The 25,532-nt window shown below is 37.6% G+C and overlaps 1 protein-coding gene across 1 annotated transcript in view; it reads right to left on the reverse strand.

Annotated features, from left to right (window-relative positions):
• EIF3H (eukaryotic translation initiation factor 3 subunit H) overlaps positions 1–25,532 on the reverse strand; it is an 85,317-nt gene that overhangs the window by 10,728 nt on the left and 49,057 nt on the right. Inside the window, exons 3-5 of the mRNA XM_085053442.1 lie at positions 6,166–6,333; positions 4,568–4,667; positions 3,038–3,187 (exon numbers count right to left, since the gene is read on the reverse strand). Coding sequence (XP_084909568.1) covers positions 3,038–3,187; positions 4,568–4,667; positions 6,166–6,333 — 418 coding nt within the window. The remainder of the gene's footprint in view (positions 1–3,037; positions 3,188–4,567; positions 4,668–6,165; positions 6,334–25,532) is intronic.

A 25,532-nucleotide genomic window follows, 5' to 3' on the forward strand; every position in this document is an offset into this window, starting at 1 on the left:
CAAAAATAATGCATCTGATGTTTGAAAAATATAACTGCCAAGTAGATGTTAGTGCAGTAAATGTTTAGCACATGTTTGCTTCTACTGACGCACACTATTAGAAAAATTGCTTGAGACAAATTGAGATATTATAGAACAACCCTATTATGAAGCTAGACCACAAAAAAGCTTTTTTTAATTTAAACTAGATCATCAATAGAATAAGGAAGAGATGGATGAGAATGAGAAAGTTGGTTGTAATTATTTCTCTGAAGATCTGGAACATTATCTGACAGGATTTTAATTCTTGAGTCTCTATCAAAAGACTGGCAGTACTCCAAAGTCTTCAAGACATTTTGGTCCTTAAGGGTAGCAGGATAACTGTTTGAGTAAAAGGCCTTTACTTGTTATTACTTGCTAGCCTTGTGCTAGTCTGCCTTCAACTTCTTTACCTAGAGTACTTGAGTCAATTCACATTTCACAACAGAAACACAACTTTATGTCCAAAAAAAAATTTACTATATACAATTATCACAAATGTACTTCAAATGGAGAAAGATACTAAGGTGTAAGCAAAGGACCTCAAATAGGTAGAGCTTTAAACCCACACAAGGTGGGTGGCTGAACATGTGAGAATCTTGATGAAGTAAAGCCTGCAGAAGAGAGGAACTATGGGTAAATAATTTTATTGCCAAAACCATTGCTTCAGAGAGTATAAAAGTTCAGGGATGCTCCCAAAGAGACAAAGAAGCGCCCAAAAGCCCAGTAAACCCAAGATACCAAAGAAATAAAACAACATCAAAAAACCCCACAAACAAACAAATGAAAACAAAAAAAACCCCACAAACAAACAAAAACAAACTAAGAGAAAAATCAAAAAATGAGGCCAAAATCAAAAAGAAGCTTTGCAGTTAATGTCAACAACAGCAAAGTTAAGTGATGAGGACATGCGCCAAAATTAAAGACTGTTACCTGAAATGTTTTAGCCTAAACTGCTGTTTAGGCTAAATAAGGAAATGTGAAAGTAAAACTCCAGAACAGTGGGGGCTTGAATTCCCTACTTCAGGTAATATATGCTTTGACAGAGTAACCTTCGTAGCTGAATTCAAGTAAAAACTAGCTAAATATTTCAGCAGGCAGTACAAGTCATCTAACCTTGAATAAACAAGCATTAAAATGCTTTAATTTGCCAGCTGCTTTGCCAGTAATACCAATGTAAGATATCACTGAATGTAACCTGCCTGGCAACTAAAAGCAGCTATCAAATATTTTAAAAAGGACACATACAAAAACATCCAAACAATCCATGGGGGTAACTTCTAAGACTTTCTCTCCTTCAAGCCAAACTAAGCACCTTAATTTCCTCAAATAGACCAGGTGAGCTAGAAAAATCTACCAGGAAATTCTGTTTTTAATTTTGGGCTGGTACTTTTCTTGTTCATTTCTCATTCCATTTACTGATACGAGGACAAACACAAAAACCTGTCTTGCACCAGATATTCAACACCAGAATGGAAAGTAATTTCTATAGTTATTATCTTTTATCTTGAGTCAGGACAGTGGCACAGAACAGTTACTACAGAAGACGTAAAGCCGTGCTTTGTGATCTGTTCAAATTATATTTCCAGAATTGTATTGTGTCACCAGCAGCAGCCCGTTCTAGGATCTACAGTGCTGGGTAGTCCCAGCCCTTTATACAGCAGCAAACCCAAAGAAATAACCAAGGGCAATGCTGTCAACAGGTCACCTGGAAACCTGTATCCTCAGCATGTCCTCCTGTCCACCGTAAAGCAATAGAGCTGAGGATTCAAATCACTGTCACCTCCTACATCCAGTGCTCACCCTCTCCTCAAATGGGAAAAGCTTTGTGATCTTTGACTAAGGAAAGAAAGACTTACAGAACACCTGCAGAGTCAAGCAGACTGGATATCTCAGCAAGAATTCTCCACTTCGTTAATTCCAATGTGCAAAGTAACAACTTTACTGGGCAGAATTATTGACTAAGTATTACTTGTGGCATTTGTAAATTCCCCAGCTGAGTTCAACCCTATGCCTGTTCTCTCTTGATCACTTTCTCTAAAAGCTATCAGATCCCTCAGAATATCCACATAATCTCAAGCAGAGAAAGTGGAAAATTACTGCTAACTTAGGCAACATAGGAACCACTAGAAATATAGATCCATTAACTTCAGCCTTCAGCATGGTGGGGGAGGGAGGGGAAGCAGGAGAAGAAAGGAAAAAGAAAAGAGGCAACTAGGATCAGAATCTTGGCAGACAATACTTTGATGCAAAATGAAGTGTTTTACCCCAAAAACCTATTAATGAATATAACCCAACTTCGACATGCAACAAGATACTGCATTATTTTGTATCATTATTTTAGTCAGACCAATAATAACCCAACTGTATTGTGTTGCATAAGATTGAAATACCACCAAATTTTTGATCATACTGCTAGAAGTCATGCCTACTTTGTTATCAAAAGTGTATTTTCAGGGCAAGGTGCTACAAGAACAAAAATTATTCTTAGATAAAGTTATAAGACCATTTTAGAAACTCTTAAAACAATTTCTGACATCATGAATGCTGTCTGTCATGACAATCAGTGGCATTTTTGCCAGTTTCTCGGAGCTTTTACTATTTTATTTTCAAATGCATCCTGCTACCAAAGCAAAAGAAATACAATTTCTCTTTTTAAAAATAATTCATGTAAATCCTTAAGGAATATTTAACAAAACCAAATTTTTCTTGCAGATCTGCCTGAATTTTCTGAGTGCCCATATTTTCTTGAAGAAACACACTCTTCTGAAATATTTATACATTTCAAGCACTGCAAGTATATGAGGATTACAGACTGAACTTAGTCCTTGAATCGAATGCTAGTTTTACCATGCAGTTTTTCCTTCAGCAAAAGAACATGAAGGGTAAAGTGTTAACCCCATTAAAAGGCAAGGCAAAGCTTCCATAGACTGTAATGAGACTGGGATTTCACTCAAGGTGTTAAACTGTGGTTTGGGAAAGCGAATAAAGTACATCCATTATTGTAACAAGTACTTACCTGCTAGCCAGACTGAGCAATTCATGTCTATCAGCTACTGCAGATTTCTTTTCCAGTTCCCACAACATCACATTGATCAGGTATGAATTCTTAATTACAATAGGCACTTCTTCAAACATGTTTTCATATGCAATATTTGCTTTTTTCAAGCTGTGAAAAAAGTTATAGAGTATTTACTAATATAAACAGTAACTCCCTTATTCTGTTTGTTGAACTGTTGCTCCTACAACCAACAATTTTGTAAAAACTCTTGATTTTCATAGTTCTGCAAAAACAAGAGTCAAGTTTTGTTAACGAAGCATTTGCATGGCAAAACCTCACATTTACAAAGACTTGGAAAAGCTCCTCTAGGAAAATCTCTCAGAAAACAAGCAGCTGCCTTGCTTGCTAACAGATTACCTACATGAAAAAGCCTCCAGCAAGAGACTGTACTGACAGAATTAACTCTGCCCCTTCCAAAACATTCTACTGATTTCCCTGCCATGAGCATTTCTTAAACTGAATTGAAGTTAGTTACCACACGATGCTAAAATACCTTTAAAATCATAACTACTACAATGAAAAACAATTTCCCCAATAGCTGAATAATTAATATTTTTACTGACCAAAAAATTAAATTCACAAAATAGTGTCTGTTTTGGAATAATTAACTTCTGTGGTGAACATTAAAACATAAATTTTCAGTGTGTGTTTTTTCACAATATACACATCAAAAACTACTGCTGTTGCTTTATAATAAAGTAAATAAAGCAGACAGAAATACCTTTCATAAAATCTGGTAATAAAAGCATGATGTACGTTTCTAAAGAAATAGAGCCTTAACTTCTTTATATTCATACTTGATTTTTGAACAAAAACTTGTGCTTTTTGCATTTTTTGACTGATCACAGATTCGTTTGTTCATTATCACAGTCTTAGACACCAAGTGATGAAATCACTGTGTTTTTCCTCAAAAAAGTAATTTTAACAAGTGCTTGTGCTTTTGCCGTTGAACACCAAGCAGTTGGAGGCAAAGGATGCCAGCTAAGGCCTCCATCTGTAACAAGCAGCTAATCTTTTGAAACAGAGTAATTATCCTACTTTACTCCAGAAGATTGTGTCCACATGGGGGAGTTAATTTGGAATAAATACACAGGGGCAGCTATTCCAGAATACCTGTTCTATTTTCATTCTGGTAAAAAAAGAACTTCAAGACAGACCAGCTATTTCCTGTCCTCCATTTCTTTTTTTTCTATTTTTGGCTCTGTTACCACATACAGCTCCCTTCCCCATGGTCCTTACAGCACACCCACTGACTAGCCCCAAACCCAGTTCAGGTTCCACCCCTTACAGAGATGCCCAGACAGCCTTTCAAGCCTTCTCAGCCCACTGTGCCACTGCATGACTATCACTACCCACATAGGTCCATTTTCCCCTGCACACACTGTTACATGAAATTTTAAAATACAGTGTTCCATAATCCCAGTCACCACTCTGCATCCCAAATACTTCAGCAAACCCTATGAGAAAACATTCTTTGAAGTTACTTACGCTTCTGGAGAGAAGTCTTTTTCTTTGCACACTTCCATCAGTTTGGGAGTCAGCCTATATGCCTTCAGTGACAAAGACCCTTGGGCAGTCTTAATGGGATCTGTTATTAAGAATGGAAGGAAGCATATTATTGCCAAACCTAGACTGCCTTTTTCTTTTTAAATATCTGAATGACATAAACAGGAGGAAAATTACTAAGTAGTCCTAGTGAAAAAAAATTAAGACAACAAACACAGAAAAGAGACTATAGCAGAGGCAATCCTATTGTACTGCAATGTAAAATAGATCCAACGATATACAGTGAAGCCAATTAGTAAACTTAACTTGGAGAACTTGGGGAGAATCTAGACACATTCTACTCATGTTATTTCCCCATCAAAGGTCCAATTCACATTTTCTTTTCTTTCATATGAATTATCCACAGAACTTATGTAAGAGTGACCTCATTTAAATAAAGATTTTTCCTGCCAGTCATTATGCAGTAAATTAAAATACTCATTAAATGACATTTTATAAAAAAAAAAAATTAGAGTAGCAATAAGCTAATTCAGATCAAGTTGCAATCCTGCTTTGTGCATGACAATGTAACTGGTGTATACAAAGATTCATTTTGCCTTGACATACTCTGCTGTATTTAGGGGGAAATTTTCTAAACAAACTGTTACATTCCTTGGACAAAGAAGCTTAACACTTGCAGCATGATAACGGCTGGAGCATGCCAACACGAGAATAAAAGCTGTGTTAACATTCATGTTGTCTGAAACTTAACACAGTAAAACTTTTAGCAATCGGTGATAAAATGAAAACCAAAATAGACTGAAACAAGTGGAAAATTCATCAAGGTCTGATGATGCAATGTTTCCAGCCAATATAAGTATACTTTAACAACTTGTTCTTTACTGTAATCCAATTGTTAACATACTGAAACAATTTTGGGGCAGCTCATAAGATTGATCGTATTCATTAGTATTTTTTCTGACAGATACTCAGGACGTTACATTTACTTCTCAGCTGGAAACTATATGCAAGTCTGCCAGATATGGCAAACTGTGAGTGTTTGGGGAGGGGGAGGCTATAAAGCTGTTAAATTGCCTACGGTTCTGATACAGCACAGAACATCTGGTCTGGAGAGCTTGAGGAAACACCATTAAATAGGCAGAAAAGAAAAAAATCTTTGTGCTAAGAAACAGTCCAGGTTTTGTATGCTTCTGTCAGAGGTATAAAAAAAAACTTGGCAATTCGTGTGATGATTGGTCAGTCACGTACAGAGCCAGACACGCTAGCAAGCAGGGTTTGTTAGACATCTGGTCGGGTTCCACCAGCCCCTTCCACGAGGGAGGGGAGATGAAGGAATAAAAATGAAGCAGCTACTCCAGCATTCCAAAACGTACACATCAGGGCTCTGATAGCAAGAAAAATAAACAGAAAGAAGGAAACCCTGTCTAGACTTAGCTGCTGCTGAGGCTGCCGTAGACACAGGGTTGGTATTTACTCGAAAAGGCCTGCCAGGCTACTCTTACAGGCAAAAGACAGAATACAAAAATAGTAGTAATAATATTAAGAGGGGAAAAGAGTAATAAAGGAAACCTCATACTAACCGTAAATGAGAACTACAGACTCCTCAATTGCGTGCTGGTAACTGAACTGGGAGTCCAGGAGGGCACGAGTGACAAAAGAGCCATAGTACGTGGACTGGTACCAGCCAACGTGAAGATGATCAATGTTTACGTGGCGGAGGCTTCGCATCATTTCCATCTGGTATTGAACTAGATTAAATAAAAAGTTTGTTTAAAAAGTAAACTTACACAATCTGCACTATTTAAAGAGAAGGCTTGATGCTAAACGAGTAAACTTTGTTTCATTTTCATTTTTCAACTGCCTAGAAATTTGTTTACTCACTAGACTGTCTTCATTAAAATCCACAGTTTCCTCAGAGCATGAGCATAAGACCAGTCTAAGTAAGCAGACTTTTTTCAGCTGCAGTTAATTGCTAAAGTGATCAACAAACTGTTACATTTCATTTACAGTGTGCATTACCTTTCTCATTCATAAAAAATAAAAATCTGATACTGGGTTTCATTAAGCAGTTACTTTTTACCATTTAGTAACAAAGACATATTGTGATTTGAGCTGCAACACTGTCTGGAATTAGGTCACTTTTGGCATCAAAAGGAGAAATATTATTTAATGAGTATATGAAATAGATTATAAACTGTATTTTTCAGAACATAAAACTACATTTTCAGTATTAGAGTTTGGGGAACCAGCTATAGCTGTTAGATAGTTTTGACTGTATTCTTCTTCCAATTTTCAACTGTTTCTTCTTTTTAGATGTATATAAATGCCAACTATGCATGCATGTATATATTATTGTATTTAATACACATATATCTATATACCATAAATTACCTTAAACAGTAGAGAACATACTTTTTGTAAGGCTTTTTACACCAACAGCTGTAATGTTTCATTGTGCCAACACATAAATTCTATTTCTATTTAATGCTTCATTCAAACAGATCACCTTCATGGAACAGAGTTCTATTCAGGAATATTTAACATAATCCCATCAAACAGAACAACGCACCTTATCACTTATCAGACCTTTTAAACAGGCACTGTGCCTGCTGGTTAAATTTAAGGAAAGAGAATTCAGTGTGATTATCAGATAAACCCACATTCAGAGCCAACTGACAGGAAATCAAATGCAACAACACTACACAATCCTTAAGTTTTGTCTACAGCTGCAAAAATTACAAAGATAACACACACACACACACCATGCTTTCATTTTTTTTAATTTTTTTCGAGGCTTCTCCTTGCGCAGATGAAAATATGATATTCATTATGAAAGAAAGCAACACAATTTAATTAGATGCAGAATTTGCTACATTTTCAGACCTCACTTGATATCCTTTCAAAAGGAAAAAAAATACAAAAAAAAAAAAAAAACATATTATTTAAAGATATGAGGAGGCATTCTTCAAGACTGGACAAATATTTTTCCAACTTAACACCCACCCTTGCAGCACAAACTACATTTTGCTGTCTGTTGGCCCTTCTCATTTAATTGCCATATCTGACTGACTGTATTTTTGAAGTAACCTATGTACACTTACAGAAAACTTTGCAGACTTCTATCACTATATGCTGGTGATTGCATTCTATTCCATAGTATTGTAATCTTACTAGAAATTACTTGCAATTTGTGTTTCATCCAGGGCACCATGATAATACAGCATCCTGAAACTAATATAGCAAAACCACCCAGGCTTCGTTCTGAAATCCCCTAACACTCAGCCAGTAAAGGAGAGGCCAGCACCACATGCCTGTCTCTAAACCAAGGCAAATCTAGAGATGCCTCTACACTCTTCAGGACAGTCTGCACAACTGATCAAACAGCTATCTCCAAGTCAGAACGAAAACCTTTCCCCTTGCCAGACCAAAGCAAGATCGTTGTACAAATTTCAGAAACAGAGGCCAGGCTGAAGCTCCTCACCCAGAGCCCTGATGCTTTAGCATGTCAGTGCTTATCTCAAAAGCAAAGCTAAGATCTACTTTGGCAAAGAAGCTCAGTCTTTAAAATCAAAAAGTTTTGGTGGATTTTCTGGGGATGAAGATGGGAAGTGTCTACATTTTATAATTAAAACAAGAACACAGACCTCCTCCAGAATAAACTAAAAGACTCCTGCTGCGACCATGATTTTGAATTGAAAAAGTGCATGGTCCAGTTATTAAATGTAGCTAGAATAAACTCTATTGGTTAAAAGAAGCTTTTCAAAGGTATAGCTGTGTGGAAAGCAAGTATGATTTGTTTTTCACATGACTTGCTACAACATGCTAAAAAATGAAATTATAGTTAGATCCTTTGTAGCCAAATGAAGTCACGAAGAGGAAAAACTAGACTGGATTTTCAAAAGCAGCTGAAAACAGATAAAGCATTTTGTGATAATTAAATGAAACTAAATGAAATGTGGACTTTTAGATAGCTGAGCTAGTCTGCTCCCTGCAGTGGCAATTCTCTTGTAATGGTGGACACTGTCAAAGTAGGGGTGTCCGTGTAATGATGGGGAAAAGACACTTAGACACAGATTCCTAAGAAATCATGTGGCTGATGATTTCATGAAATCCAGATGATTTCCCACTTGAGATGTGTAATATTCAAGAGCAGGGATACCCTAGGAAAACATCTAGATCTTTTACAAACTTGAATAAAGATATATCATGCTCTTTAAAGCTCTCTTCAAGTTCCAGTACAAGTCCTTTTCTTAAACACAGTACACCCAGCAACATATAAATGAACACAATGCAAGCAGTGCTGTCCAGAAGAAAAAGGACTCACTGAAAACCATCCAGATTTCATGTCAGCAATTCCTCCTCTCATGACTGTTAGCAGTTAGATGATAATGAAGGCAATAGTGGAAAAAATGTCAAAGAACCAATAAAGCATCAATAGCTAACATCTTTGCCTTGGGAAAACAACTGCAGAAATTAAAACATGATGCAGTCCCCACCAGGGAGAAATGGAAACTCTTTTAACTAAACATATATATTTTATAACATATATTAGTAGCTAGATAGCTCCAACAAGCTGCCAACTTGCACAAATGGATAACAGCCCCCAAGCTACTTTTGTTGATACCCTTACAACTGTTTCTTTACATCATTTGCCCAATCTACAGAACATCATCTTTTTACCTAGAGGCTTAGCACAGACTGGGCAAGAGCTCTTTCCTTCTATTTAGTACTCATTCTGCGAGCATTTGGGACAGTTGTGCACGTTTTCTAATGAATTCACTGTTTCCTGTCACAGTCCTTCCCAAGCCACTCCACAAAGTTGCCACTAAACGAGTCACTAAATCTGAGAGTGCCCAGAACTGAGGTGAGCAAAAGAAAGGGCAGGCAAACAGCCACACCAGGATGCTTCCTCCTTCTGCCTCACATTTAAACAGCGTACCCACATTTTAAAACAAATTACTTGTTCAGGGGTGTCCTTATGGTGAGGAAAGCCAGCAGCTGTGTTTGCACTTCTCAGTGCTGCTGCTTGCACTTGAGAATGTGCAACCTCTGTCTCCTGAGGCATCACCCCTCTCCTGAGCACCCTTCTGACATAGATATTTTTTAACAAAAGATTCTCTCTTTTGCTATTATTTGCTATTACCTTCTCCTTCCTCTAAAATGGTGCTCTGTTTGTTTGCAAATATATGGGGGGCATTAACGAAGCTAGAAAACGTTACTATAAACTGTCTAAAGCAAATAAAGTGCAAAACTATACAATACGGGTGTTTTGTTTGAAAATTACTGACTTGTGGGAATCTGTATTACCAAAATGCCTTGACTGAAAAATCTTGACAGTAAACCCTATTGCAGTTGTTTGGTGGATATTTTTTCCTCTATATGCAATTTGTTTTAATAGATATTGTAAAAGACCAAAGAAAATACTAGAATAACATAAATACATTTTCCTTTCCTAGAAAGTACTGCCAACATTAGAAACTTTATTTGGGCTTTAACATAAAGTAGATATATACCCTACCTTACCAACAGAAAAACCCAAAAGAAAAAATACATAATGTATCAGATAAAAAGCCAAGAATCGAACCTTGGTGTAATGGCCCACTGAACACTGGGACCATTCAGACATGTTTTCAATACCTGAAAATATCCTTAGTCAACAATTTCACTGTTTGAAAACCTAATTTCAGAATAGGTCAAATCAGCTGAGACACTGAAAAAAGGTCCATCATTATTTTAAAATGCAAATAAATCTAAAAGCCTGGAGTTCAAAAACAACACAGATGCTCAAGGCCTTCATTTCCAGAGGATAATTCAAGTCAATATATCTTTAGGAATCTGATTTTAAGACTAGCAATCCACGTGCCTCCTAAAAAGCCAAGCTCCACCGGAGGGGAAGGACTCTGCACCAGTGTTAGGTGCCATAGACTGACTGGTTTTACACTGCCCCTCACCCAGCTTGCTGCAGTGGACATTGAGCAAAGGAGGTAACAACCAACTCTGTGCCACAGCCTTTGGTCTGCACTTCACAACTGTCTCAACTCACATTTCACAGATTTGTCTTTTGTCTGCTCAAAAAGAAGAAGTTGCAAGTGCCTTCAGGAGGGCAGGTCACTGGTTCAAGAACAAGGTGGACCTTTCCTGCTCTCTCACCCTCTACAGCCTCCTCACAGAGACTCTCTGGACCAGAATGAATCTCAGGAGGAATACTGTTTCCTTGAAGAATGCTGAGCACCCAGAAGACAGATGAACTAAAACTACCCAAAATTTATTCAAGACTAGGCATACTCTCCAAGGGACACAAGTCCTTCAGAAGAGACAGCATCCAGTTTCTTAGCTAACACTTCTCTCAATTTAACTGGCAAAGTGAACATGGCAAATTTTGGTTAATCTGGTCAAAATATACTGAAAACCAGCCAAAATATTCCTTTTATAGCACCACCACTAATGTGGACAGTATTTTTAATGCAATAATTTGTCTGTTTTGAAGTGCTACCATGTGGTAGCATGCGTACTGAACAAGTGCTATACACTTCGCAGCACAAAAAATTTGGGTTTTTCTATACATGTTAACTTTGCCAAACCACATGTATGCTTCAGACAGTATCTTCAATGACTAAACCAAGTTAGCAGATGCTAGTTCAAGGAACTAGCACATGCATTTGAAAAGAAGGAAAATTGATTTATTTAACTTAATTTAGCACAGACCATTACAGAGACAACAGATTAATTCGTTTCCCTCCACACACACTACCTCAATTAATTGTCAAAAAAACTATGAATTACAATAACTGCATCTATTGATAACAATTCCAATTGTGAAGATACAAATATAAGAATACCACGACCAACTTGTTCTGGTTAAAAAACACAACTAAAAAGAATGAGCAAAGAGGAACAAGAATTCACAATTAATTCCAGCAAAGGCAATGTTTTATCTGAAAAAGCCTCTAGATACTGTTGAAATATATTTCTCTGTTTAAAGTGTGCACCACATATGCACACAAATATTTACAGATTTTTATCTATATCCAACCACCTCACACACACACACACACACATTCTCCCAAGACAAATGCACAAGATCTGTAACTCAACAATTCTCCTATTCATGGAGAAAAAAAAATTAAAAGTAAATATTGCCTTCCTCAATAATATTAATTTCCTCTTCTGAAATATCAAATCAGGGTTACCAAACAGTGCTCTATTTTATGCACTTTCGCTATACTGGGCTGAAAGCACCTGATCTCCTCAAAACTTGGAAGCTAAGCAGACCAGGGTCTGCAAGAAGCTGGATGGGGAATGGATGGGGAAAAAAAAAAATCACCTGAAAATAGGCAAACGTCCAAGAGTCATAGTCATAAGAACACAAAACCAAAAGCAAGTCAAAAGACTTAATTCAACCCCATTTTAATTGCTAAATTCAAGGATGAAAAAAAAAAGGGGCAGAACATATTTTGCCCAAATTTTTTTAGGGAATTTTGTATTCCAATGAGTGAGCAACTGCTGTAGAAAAACCGAACATTCACAAATCTGTGTTTTCTGTATAGGCTATAAGATAAATTGAGTACAAGTCTTTAGGAATCCCCTCCATCTATGCCACCAACACTACTGGTCCAGCAAGAGCAAGCCCAACCATCTTCTGAGTGAATGCTCATTACAGCAACTGAGGTTTTGCTAGTGCCTTAATATTTTTCTAAAACAAAAAGGTCCCTCATTTTATGAGAAAGAAAGAGAATCAGAAGAGGAAAAACTCTTAAGTAACAATTCATTATGTATGCTCAGTAAACTCATTCATTTTTAACCTTGATCACAATTCAATGTTAGTTTTACAATAGCACTGTGTGATATTAATTGTGCTCTACAGAAAAAAGTATAGGACACCCAGAGGAGATATCACAATCAGTAGGTGAACACTGAAAAGTAACAGAACATAATAAAAATAAAAAACAACTTTTGGAGTGCTTCTGTCTGGAGATACTTACCCAAATGTAAGCATGTATCTCCAGACTGCTGTTTATTACCAGTTTAGCAGGCAGCTACAGGAGCACAGTCCCCACCAGAGCTGATGACCAGAGCCCTGGTGTTAAGGACTGGGATAACTGTCCTGGCATCTGGGACACCCCACCAAGGCCAGCAGTGACTGCCTGTGACTACCTTGCTGCTTTACAGATATGGCTCTAAGCCATGGGCCAGCACAAGGACACAGCTCCTGACAAAGCCAGGCAAGGCAGGAAAGGGCAGCTCTGTCACCGGGGGGAATAAAGGAGGATGAGAACAAGTTTTGAGAGCAAATGAGTAAACGTAGGGAATAGGGAGCACAGGGATGTGCGTGACAGGACAAGGGGAAAGTAGCAAATGGAAGCACACCACTTCCTGCACATGTGCTGGCACTCACCCAGGGCTTTCTGACTGTGAGCTTGGGGCTCAGATCTAAGCACACAACCACTGAATTAGGAGGCAATCAAACCCATCAACCTATTACAGCATTTTATTAACACAGCAGCAAACACTCAGATAAGCCTTTGGACAAGCTAAATCTCACTGACCACACAATTCTCTACACAACTCAAGATAATGGAAACTTGTTCTGTTTTTAAATAAATATATCCAAGCCTCAAGACAACTCTAAATAAGATGGGCAGGACTGCCAAGGTGACTTGATAAATTGTCTTCTAATGTATGCAACATTATTCCAAAGGATAAAAGCATTATAACAATATCTTTCAGAAATACTAAAACATTTGAGTTTTCAAAAAGCAATTTTTAATTCAGATATCCACTTTAAACTAGCACCTTGAAATTAAAGGTAAAATCAAGCAATATAATTCAACTATTTTGTTGGCAATGATTATTAAGAAGCAATGGCCAAAAGAAAAAGCAACATACTTTGAAGGCTTTCTGCCATATCCTTGGAGTGTTTTTCTTCACATTTATCTAGAAAGCTCCATCTTCACAACATCTTACAAACACTTGACAATTAATCCTCCATCTCCTCCTATCTAGCAGGTAAATATTATTCTTATCTAAGCATCCATTTGACTTGCTACACTACTATTTCTACATTGATTGAAGACAAATTTGATATGAGATTAAAATCTTTATCAAGAGAAAAAGTTTCAATCAGCCTACATTGTCATGACAGCAAGTAAGTTTTACTATTAAAAATGCCATCTGGGCAGCTTTTGTTGTAAGAAAGCAGGAAGATGATATCTGATTTCCTAATAAACATCACATGCCCAATGAAAGCATCAACTGTTTTCTATCAGGAATGTATTCCCATGAACTTCAGCATCCTGAAGCTTTTACTTACACCAATTTTGTCCAATAAATATCATTCTAGCTACTAACATGCAAAGTAGGATTAAAGGCATGAAAAGGAATCAGCATGGTCAAAAAACAACCCTGTGTTACAGTAACCTCATATCTAACTAAGCACCTCCTTGGAAAAAGCGTGTTTTTTTAAAGTCTCATAAGATACCCTTACGTTTCTTTAATAGCCATTGATTTTTGCTTGTTTACTCTAGTGAGGCTACATTAACAGGTAAAAGTTCTTTCTTTACAAAATATCAACACATTCTTTACAAAATATCTATCTTAGTGCTCTAAGTTACAAAGCAATTAAGCACACAGTAACACAAAAACATGTGGCAAAACTCTAATTGCTTTCCTACATAAATGTCAACCAGATTAATGTATTTTTTATGAAATTTTATATTACATAAATACTCAGAAAGGTTATTCAATTATCTGGAAAAATTTGGAAATGTTTAAAGATTAATGAATTACACAGTCACTTTTACTTTTTTAATATAACACAGATTTTCATATTCAACAATTTGAAAGCAGAACAGGAACAGACACTGAAATGGAAATAAGACCCCTGCATTTTGAAAATCAGTAATTTCATAGAGCATGCATCACAAGCAAGTCAGTCTCATTTTGTTAATAACTTTTCAATAAGTGAAGAAAAATGATGACTTCACACAAGGGGTTTGGGGGCTTTTAAATTCTTCATCTCCCCTTGAAATGCTGAAAAAAGATTCTTCTTCTTTGTAAAGCTTCAAAGTTTGGGTATTTTGTACCATTCATTGTTGGCACTGCAGAAATTCAAAGGGCAGTTGGAAGTGGAGGGACATCTTCCACAGCTTATTTAAAGTCAAAACACCCATCTTGTGTTACCAGATACAATGAAGCAAGTGGTTTTCTGATGGCTTGGTATTAAATATCCACACATCTGTTTTCAAGAATTTCTCACACTGTTCTTAAGTTTCAAGCTCACGAAACATGGTCTGAACACTGAAGCAGACACAGCCCCCCTACAGCAATTTTCCTGAATTGTCTTTATAGCTGATCAGGGTTCATTAAAAGAACAATCATTGCTACTGTCTGCTTCTTCAGTTGAAAGTTACACAAGCTCTTTTTCTGCGACCTCCACCAGCCCATCACATAGGGGTAACACTGCTAAAGACTTGGCAGAGAGAACCAGTGAAGAGAAATTCTAACTTTTTGCAAAACAGAAGAAGAACATGGTAGCCACTCCCCACAAACTCATCCTTTGAATCAAAATTACACAAATATCTTACTGAAAAATAAAGACGACTGTATCTTCAGCATTGCACTTACTGTTTCTTCCACTGGGCGCTTCCTGTGCAGAGCAAAACCACCCCATGCACTAGGCAGGCTTGAAGCAGTCAACATCTGCTGCTTCTTTCAGGAAGACACAAGAGCCCCATACACCCTCCAAAATTCACGCTAGTTTTACAAAGTCTACCAGTTTTATCTAGCCCACTTGCTGTTACTGAGCAAACAGCTGTAAAATGCCACATTAACTTCTTTCTTTTCAGTAAGAACAGCACTTAACTCTCACCGCTCATTTAAAGCAGTAACTAGGATCTTTGTCTAATACCTAGATGAACACAATATCACAAGGACGTTTCAGCACCTCCCTTACAACACTCTTAGAACCCCGCTGACACCTCCAAGGAAAACATTGAGCAGTCCGTGACACAAAGACTGAGACATCCCATTCAACCAGCTTAGAGAGCACTGATTAAGCTGAAAGCTCTAACCAAGGGCAGCTTGACTTGGCTCTCTGCTGTAGGACCATCTACAAGCACTCCTCATGGCTGTCAGCCAGGTCTTCAAGCCATGAGCAATGCAACTTTAATTCACATGAGGTACGAGTAAGTCAGAATTCAAGCCAAGCCCTACCCAGCAGACAGATGACAAAGTATCTCTTCACTACAAGATCCAGGGTCAGACATTTGCTTTGCCAAGCATTGACTTCCAGACAAAGTGAGTCAAGTCCTGTGGCTTGCAACCCCTGCCACAACAGAAATCTTTGCCCTTCTTTAGGTTGCAGACAGCTTGGAGTGACAGGTTTCCTTCTGGCTTAGTTCTTGAACTACAGATTGCCACTACAGAGCAAACTTATTCAACATCACTTATTATCGCTGGGCAACTCTTTAAAAAACAGGGAAAAAATCAACTTTTATTATCCAAACTCTTAACAAAAAATTCTTAACATGCAGACTTACAAAAGGGTAAGTAACCCCTCCACCTAAAGATTTCTATAGATGAAGTGAAAGGTTTGCATTGCACGTGTGGAGGCCATGGATCCATACAGAGCTGATGTCTAATGAGAGCCAGAACTGAGTATATCAAACAACTGCATTTTTTAAACAGTATTAAAATATTGAGGGGTACACATTACACTAGTATTTTATTGTAACATGTTTGCTACCAAGAGCTGTTTTCAATTCTCCTCAGAGAGTTTGTGAAATAATATGAAGGAATCTGATTTTAGGTGGGCTCAAAAGTAGAAGACCCTGATCAACATTTTCTAGGGAGTTTGAGGAAAACTGTTCAATTTTGGAGGAAGAGTAGGACTAGTGATTCAAACCTTGTGAAAGAATTTGCCCAAAAGACTCCTAAATTACTGCAATTAGATCACAAGACATTTTCAGCTTTTTTATTAACTCTTCCCTGCCAACCAACAGTCAGAGCACAGTAATTTTGGAAGCTGTTGGCTGCACCAAGAACCAGCAGATTAAATCGAATTCTGATAGTGGTAGTCCCTTCCTGCATGTGAAAACCAGCCTCCTTTGCTCCCTATATATTACATATAATATTATGTACATTTCAACATGACAGGCGATAGCATTAGCAGGGCACTGGAGATGCAAGAAGTTATTCAATGGCCCTGTATGCTAGCAAGCAGTGAGCTTACAGTGATGAGAGACATGACATTCTGACCAGAAATTCATCATCCAGAACTGATAGCATCCAAATTTTCAACATGCCTCATCCCATACAGCTAAGCAGCAATGTTAGAAAAAAGCCAATGTGTTAAGAATTTATGAGCTAATCAATTGAGGAAGTATGTTATGCTTCATTAGGTGAAACTTTGTTTTTATGCCAATTCCAACAAGAAACGTTCAAGAACATCACTAATACATCATTGTACTGTTTCCTCACATGACTGCTACCACAGCAGCTATTGATTAATTAGCATGTGCAACATTTAATTAGTGAAAGAGTTTTAAAGTATTCCAAGTTTTAAAAGTGTACAGTTTCAGGCATTGCAGCAGACTTCTAAACAACTCCAATATGATGCTTTAACAGAGGGTTAGCAACTTACAATACAAGTGCCATGGAACACCAGCAGGCTTTGAAAGGCTCACTGGCAGCTCCCGCACCACTTTGACACAAGAGCCGTCAAAGTCAGGGAGACACATACACACCAGACCTTGGTTAAACACACAGGAATCTACAGCAGTACTTAAACAAGAATGGTTCCATTTTCAGAGGCTTTCTACACAGATCTGAACAAAGCAAAACCTAGTACACCTAAATGACATTTCAACTGGTCAAGACAGATCCGGACTAACTGTGCATTAACTGCATTAGCAATCTCCAAATCCCCCAACTATTTCTATACCAGACTTCCAACCTTGTCTTAGACAACCTGCACAGTTAGTTGCAGCATGTCCCATTTTCTTCCCAAGGAAATCAGATGCATCATCATCACATACTGCTTCCTTGTTTTCAGTTATGTGTGTGTATGTATGTACACACACAGAGACACAGAGGTGAGGGGGGTGGAAGAGGGAGAGAGAAAGCATACATACACACACATCCCATATATAAATATGCATCTAACCATGAATCAAGGTGGATTTCCCATGGTAAATGTTAATGCACATGACCATGCTTTTATATACACAGGAAAAGTAAAAGAAGTAAGGGCAACTTCTCAACAACAAACAAGACACAGAAGCCTGACAGTGTGGGTGTTTCCAGTAATACAAAGTTCATGTCAATCCTAATCCCTAATCTCCCTCCCCAAAAAAAAATTTAAGTGCATGATTTCTCACCACTGCTCAGATAATGTGACGGTTAGGGGAAATCAGGCCAAGGTAACTCAAAACAGAAGTCCCTATTTTACTGAGCTTTAATGCTGCAGTAAGGAACTACAACACTGCACAGCATCTGCTGAATGGCATCACCATTGGTATTAATTGAGTTTCTAAAGACCAGGCTAACACTAGTAATGCCTGCATTAGTATCACTTCTTCAATGTGTCCTCCAAGAAACAATAAATTCAGGCCAGATTCAGGAAGTATATTCCATAGCCCAGCAAGAGGAACAATAAAAGCAGGAGTGGTTAGATATCTGAGGTAAAAGATAGTCATGCCTTCGCACAAGCAGCCTTTGGCACCTAACTGCTTGGGATCGTCCACTATGTTCAAATGCAAAGATATCAAATAATTTAAACAAACCTAAAACCCACAACAGTTTAAGAATATTTAATTTAGAAAATAAAGCTCATGGCTTTTAGATCAAACCACACAAGACAGAGTCAGGATGAATCTCTCCTCTTTCTAGGGCTTGTAACATCATATGGCAGGATTTTGCAAGCCAAAGCTAATATTTCAGCAACATAGCACTTGCAACTTTTATATCTAAGTGTGGCTTGTTCTTTTAAAGTAGCCAAGAACTGAACTCACACCCTGTTTGAACAGGCAGGAAAAGTGCTCTGTGCCAAGAAGGAAGTTATAAACTTAAAGAAGGTTTTTTACATGGGAAACAAGTTGGGAAGAAGAGGGGCAGATTCACTGCAATCAATTCCTTAATGAGTAAGAGAAAAAGCACAGTACATCAGAGCTGGAGGCAGAAGCTGCGGTTCCACTGCTTGCTCAGCTGAAGGACTCCCTGATGGGGACTGGACAAGTCAATTCTTTCCACTCCCGCTTCTTCTCTGAAGACTATAAACCCTTGGGACAGCACTCATCATTTATTCTGAACAAAGCCTCAAAGCAAAACAGCTTCATTTGAGGAAGCGATGAATCATCAAATCACTTGGTGGTACCTATTCTTCACTGCCTGCCAAAAATGCCTTTGTTATGACATTATATTTACAAACTCAAATTATAGTTGGACGGGGAAAAAAAGAATACAACAAAATTAATACTATCCAAACAGACTTCAGATAAAAAAACACAATGATGAGGAGCCATGCAGGGCTATGATCAGCAGCACGAAGTCCATCCAGATGCCAGTCACTAGTGGTGTGCCCCAGGGATCAAATACTGGGTCCAATACTCCTCTGTCATCTTCATTAATGACCTGAATGACAGAACAGAGTGCACCCTCAGCAAGTCTGCCATGATCCAAAACGGGGAGGAGGCTTGTGCTGACCTCCAGAGTGACTTAAACAGGCTGGAAAAAAGTTCAGGAAAGGCAAATGCGAAGTCCTGCTTCTGGGAGAAAGAACCCCAGGCAGCAGCACATGCTGGGGCAGACTGGCTGGAAAGAAACTCAGCAGAAAAGGCACTGGGGGTCCTTGATGGATGTCCAGTTGAGCCATCAGTGGACCCTTGCAGCAAAGGCCAGTAGTTCTTGAGTATTAAACAAAGCATTGCAAGCAGGTCGAGGGAGGTGATCCTTCCCCTCTGCTCACCCACATCTGGGGTGCTGTGTCCAGTTCTGGGCTCCGCAGAACGAGACATGGACCTACTGCAGAGAGTTCAGGGACAGGCCACAAAGATGACTAGGGCATCTGTCATTCCAGGAGAGTTTCAGAGAGCTGGAGAAGACTGAGAGGGATCTTATCCACTTGCATGAATACCCTGGAAATTCAACTTAAATATATGAAAAAAGAGCTTATTTTTTTTTTTCTTTCAAATGGTGAGGAAGGACAAATTCCACAACAGGCTGCCCAGAGAAGCAGTAGAGCCTCTACCCTTGGAGACAATTAAAACTATTTGTACAACCTGTTCTAGCTGATGCTATGACAGGAAAAGATGGCTTAATAAGTTAGAACATGGTAAAGAAAAATAACAAAAAAAGCGCCAAACAATTTCAGTCACATAAAACATTATTGGTCAATTTTAAATTTTTTTAAGGGGCCAAGTTCTGTTAATTGCTAAAATAAAAATATCACAATCTAAGTAAACTAAGTTTGGCTTGAGTAAAATATAGGTTTCTAGAAGCTAACAACCATAGTGTGAAATCCCATTGAAGGAGACTTTTTGTGTTTCAAAAGCATTTATTTTCATCCTGCATTCATCTTTCTGTTAGTTATTGGAAACATTAAAAGCAATTATGCAGAGCACTATATAATTCTCAAAGGATTCAGCCTAAATACTTTTTCAAATGCAAACAAGACACGAGTCACAATAGGTGCAAAATCCCTGGTTAATAGCGGCAGACTATATTTATTTTAGCTGCTCTCACTGAATGTCAAAAATATAACAGAAATTGTTTCAAAAAAACTAACACGGGTCAGCCAGTCTGAAAATATTTTGTTACACGAACTGTGCTTAGATATGCAACTGCAGTTCAATATGGTAAGCAAATACAAAAATACAGAACTGTCAAAGGACAAAAAGGAACCAAAGCCAAGGACTGAATAACACTGAACTGCAATGTCAAGAGGACTTGAAAATAGAGGTCTAGAGAATTCATTTTGCTCAGCAGCGAGAGAAACATGGCAGAAAGAAACACAAATTAAAAAGCATCTTAGCATATTGACCATCATGTCCTATTTTTAAAGTTGTATTTAAATTTTTTACAAAATTGAGAAAGAGGGTTGCATCCATCAAGAATAAACTCAGTAAATTCTCTTTAATATTAATAAAACTAGAATTACACCTAGATCAACTGCTGAAGACTCCTTCTCTGCAAGATATTACAAAGAATGCCATTTCCTGAAGCATTTCATTGAAAAAAACAAAAACTTCCATTTGCCACAGTTATACATTTATACCAGAAAACAGTTCAGAATAACATAATGAGTGGAACAATGGCAACTTTGAGGTATCTGTTAAGGTGTCAATTCAGTAAGAATGAGCTCAATTTCTGCTTACTTAATTATTTTAAATTTCCCAATGTATTTTATTTTTATGTTTACCAACCACAGTATCAGGTCCCAGCAGGAAATCTGCAAACTTTGTCAGAAATTTACTCTGCCTTAGAAGAGTTTATATCATTCTCAAGAGTCTCTAAACAACTTCTTAAAAATCTTCAATATGTGTTTTAAACACCTCCTCCATATTTTATCACCAGAATATACTCAAGGAGATCCTTCTTTCTGTGGGAAGACTGAGTCACAGTGATACATTAAGGCTCTCTAATAAGTATCCACACAGACACACAGCTTGCAGTATGCACAGAGCCTGAGCCAAAAAGCACCAACCAAATCATGCTGATTAGTAGCATAATACAACAGTTTTTTTACTGCCCAATACATTCAGTTACTGTTTAGCTTAAGAGTCTAACACACTTTTTCTACAAATAATCTTTCTTCAATTTTTACACTTAAGGAGTGGAGGGGTCTTGAAACCACATCCCACTCCTTCACGAGGTGGAAGAGATTCGTCAATAAAATGTCCTTGCAAAAGTCCTGAGAGTTAGAAACACTTGACAAACTGATAATTGCACTACCAAAACTTCACTGTGCAAGAGCTGAATTCACAATGGTTTCACAAACACAGACTTCCTTCCACCAGGAACTCAGCATAACCCAGTCCATGGTGCACTATCCCATTTCTTCAATGGACAACCAATCCTCCAGAGAGATTTTCAGGCAACTGGCTAAATGAGCTATATGATCACCTCAACACAACTGAAACTGCCAGTTCCACTGTCCTCCTTTCAAGGAGCAGGAGCTCAGGCTCTTCCCCTCTACTCCTTTCTAACAAAAGACCAAGTGGCAATCCAAGTCTATTCTCACAGCCACCTTTCACAGGCATTACTTTGGAAACGTGAGGAGGATCAGAAATGCTACCCTGGACTTAAAGACATGCCCACTAGCTTTTAAAACAGACTTCCAAATTCTCTTTTGGAGAGCAATTGCTGATCATAACACAGTGGTATTGGTAGCCAACCATTGTTTTAAAAGATTTTAAATACACAAAATACTCTCTCAATACAACCTTTCTGTGTAACCACTTGTAGCTGTTAGAAGGAGGCTATGTAATTAAGTCCCAAGGGGAAAAGACATTTTTCACACACAAAGGAGAGATCCACAAATAAAGAATATGGACGCAGAATAGTCTTCATTAAGACCTGCTCCATACTACAGAGACGTTCAAAAACTCTTGATCCAAGTGTTTTTAAAATGACTCTCCCTTTTACTCCTCCTTTCAAGGACAAGAGTAATAAAGAACTTGCTTTCCAATGCCGCATTTGAAGCGCAAGAATTGCACTTGATCTTTGCTTCATTTCTTGACATCTAACGTTTTTACTCCAGGGCTGTACAGTAACATTCAGACCTACTGAACAGTCAGAGTTTAAGAGTTTACTTGGTTCCTACTTACCTTCTAGTTGAAGGTGACAAACAATTTGCTCTGATTTTTGTTAAGTGTGTAAATGGGGTATTTCTTTTTCATGGAACTGATACAGTGATGAAAGAAAAACAGAAGGCGGAGACAGTCCCCACACTACTAAACATGTTCAATGAACAAAATTCACTGAACACACTCTATAATCATTTTGCTTGCTGTCCTCTACAACTTTCCCTGGTAAGACTTCCCAAAACACGGGTTTGCTACGCTAATTTTTTGTTCACAGACACCAGACACATCAGGTTTTGGACATGGCAAGGGCAGGCAGCACATGGTTTGAGCACAGGAGCAGGTGTGGGTGCACAGAAGCTGAATTTCTGATGCCCTACTCCGCACAGAGGTGAGGCCACTGTGCAAAGACAAAGCCAGTGAGCCACACAATTGTGCCAAAGATTAATTTCCTTCAGGAAATATCAACTGCATCACCCTAAAGGATCTCTTCTTGAGATTCACAATTATTACTGAAATTACTGAGACTTCTTCATCCAAAAGATTATTTTAAGCTATGAACAAATTCTAGCAGTAAATACATAAGATATCAAATCACATGATGAACTATTAATAAATATAGAAGTAGACAATGAGCTTACATAAACCCCCAAAATCCGCTCAGTTTAGGGTTACATTATCTTTATAAGCAAGCTTAGTCTAAATCAGATTAGATCATTACACAAAATTATAATGTATCTTGTTGAAATACAGTCTAAAAGAAAAATATATTTAATATGAGACATTACAATACTTCTTCAGGTTATAAAAGGGTTCCTTTATCTCCACATATTCATAACATGTTTAAAACATATTCTGAATTTTATTTCTCACAGTGTTTGATACAAAAAACAAACCAGAAGGTTGCCCTAAAGATAAATGAAACATCTGGTGAAACATGTAATAAGCTTCAGGCTCACATCTGCTACTGAAGTTAGTATTCCCGCACCACAGCTACAAGCTCTGAGCAAAGCTCTACAAGAATAACTGAGAACAGGGAGGATTATAGGGAACACATTCCTCAATCTAAATTGATATTTCCTCTTCCATCTGAAACAACATTATGCTTCCACATGTATGCATTAATGCCCAGCACTAACCCTCAGTGGAAAATAATTTCTAAAAGTAAAGTTATCTCATTTAAAACCTATCCTATTACTTTATATCATAAGGGGGTTTAGGCAGTTTTTAACATATGCAACCATTTACCTAGGCATATTTATATATATACATACGTATAGATAGATAAAACTAGATATGCACTTACATATATAGGTTCACTAGTTTCAGAGTGCAAGCAAACTTACTACAATTAATTCATCCATGTCATTACATTTGACAAAATTTATTTGCAAAATAACAAAGAGCAGACAGTAGAAGGCATAGTTACTGGAATTATATAAAAGGGAAGCCCCAAGTATTTTCAAGCAGTAACTGATAAAACCAAATGCAAAATATTTTCTAAGAAACAAACTATATGTAACTCACATTCCTGTTTCTATAAGGACGTTGCTCAATATTTATCTTTTTTTTCCCATTCACTCCAAAACTTTCAATTTCTTCCATAAACAACGACACCAAAATGTTTACATTTAATGCCAACTTAAATTGCTTTGTATTTGTGACATTTTAAAAAGACCCTCTTGTGCCATGGAGAGTTTAGAAAAAGGCAGATATCTGCACAGCAGGGAAAAAACGCACTTACATTTTGCAACAGCTGTGAAAGATCAGTCCTCCAAAGAAACCAAAATCAACGGCAAACTGGGAAGTGTTTAGGAAATAAAATGTTTCCATCACCTCATACTATCATTTACTTCCATTAGTACTGAGGAAAAAAAGACTGAATTTTACACAGTGTTATAAATGGTAGGAACATTACAGGCTGTGGAAACAGAACTGGTAACTAAACAACATTTGGTGGCCTACAAAATTGGTCACTAAACAATTTTAACATCAAACCTGGGACAAAAATCAGAAGCATAAATACCTAAATAAACATCTGGTTAGTCAGAAGATGAAGAAGTGATATCCACACCCAAACTTATTTTCCTTGGATAAAAATTTCATAGTAGAACTGAAAGTAATGCAGATGCTTAACCAGAGGAACACTGAAACTTTTTCAAAAAAACAGATTACATGGCAACACAAACTGCTGCAGAAAACTCTCTCAGCACAGGGCTCTTTTCTCCCACTTAACTTTGCAAAAATGCATTTATTATAATAATCAAAAAAGTTTTACAAACATTTAATGCAAAGCATGAGAGAAAAACAGGATCAACTAGGGAACAGAGATTAAGGACTGGCCACAGAAAACGTGCTCAGGCCAGTAGAGTCATTATATTATTCATGCACAATACCAAGAATTTATCATGCAGAAACAGAATTGCAATACCAAGCATACCAAATTATTAGGTGTTATTTGTGTCCTGCTCCTTGACACCCTGCAGAAAAGGGATGAAAGGTTTCAGGAGAAGAATGGACAAAGAAGGACCACTTTTGACACAATGAGAACCCAGGCGTGGAGGGGGCACTTGCATTTGTTCAGATTTAAGAAAAAACAAGCAAGCCCAAACTTCTGTTCCAAATAACTGTTGCAAATAATCCACCTTGCCATGTAACTTTGGAATACTTTGCAGACAAGTGTGATGCAAAAGCTTTCCATAACTCAAAGCAGATGTAGGGGAAAAAACCCACACCATACCCCAAAAATCCCAAACCAACACAAACCAAATAACCAAAATGTTATTCTGATGCAGACAGCCCTATGAAATTCGCATGCTAGGGTCTAGAAATCATTATCTACTTACACTGCCTTGTCCACAGTAGAATAGTTTGGATGAATCTCAGGCCAAGCACCATCTAAATGCTCAGGTAACCTGTCTGTGAGTTCAAATTTAGTTCTTCCCTTCATGAGAGTCATGGCAGCTGCTTAGCTTTTCTACAGAATTTGACAAGTCTACAGCTGTGATGCAGACAATATTTTGCCCAGGCTTATTTTCAGAATTGCTGCATCTGACATTATCCGCGTATCTAGCTAAGAGTAAAACAAGTTACCATAATAATGTTTACAGCTCTTGGTAATCTTGTGATAAAATAAACTCTCTGCTGTG

The sequence above is a fragment of the Lichenostomus cassidix genome, chromosome 2 (assembly GCF_008360975.1).
Source record: "Lichenostomus cassidix isolate B80296 chromosome 2, HeHo_3.0, whole genome shotgun sequence".
Classification (NCBI taxonomy): Eukaryota; Metazoa; Chordata; class Aves; order Passeriformes; family Meliphagidae; genus Lichenostomus; species Lichenostomus cassidix.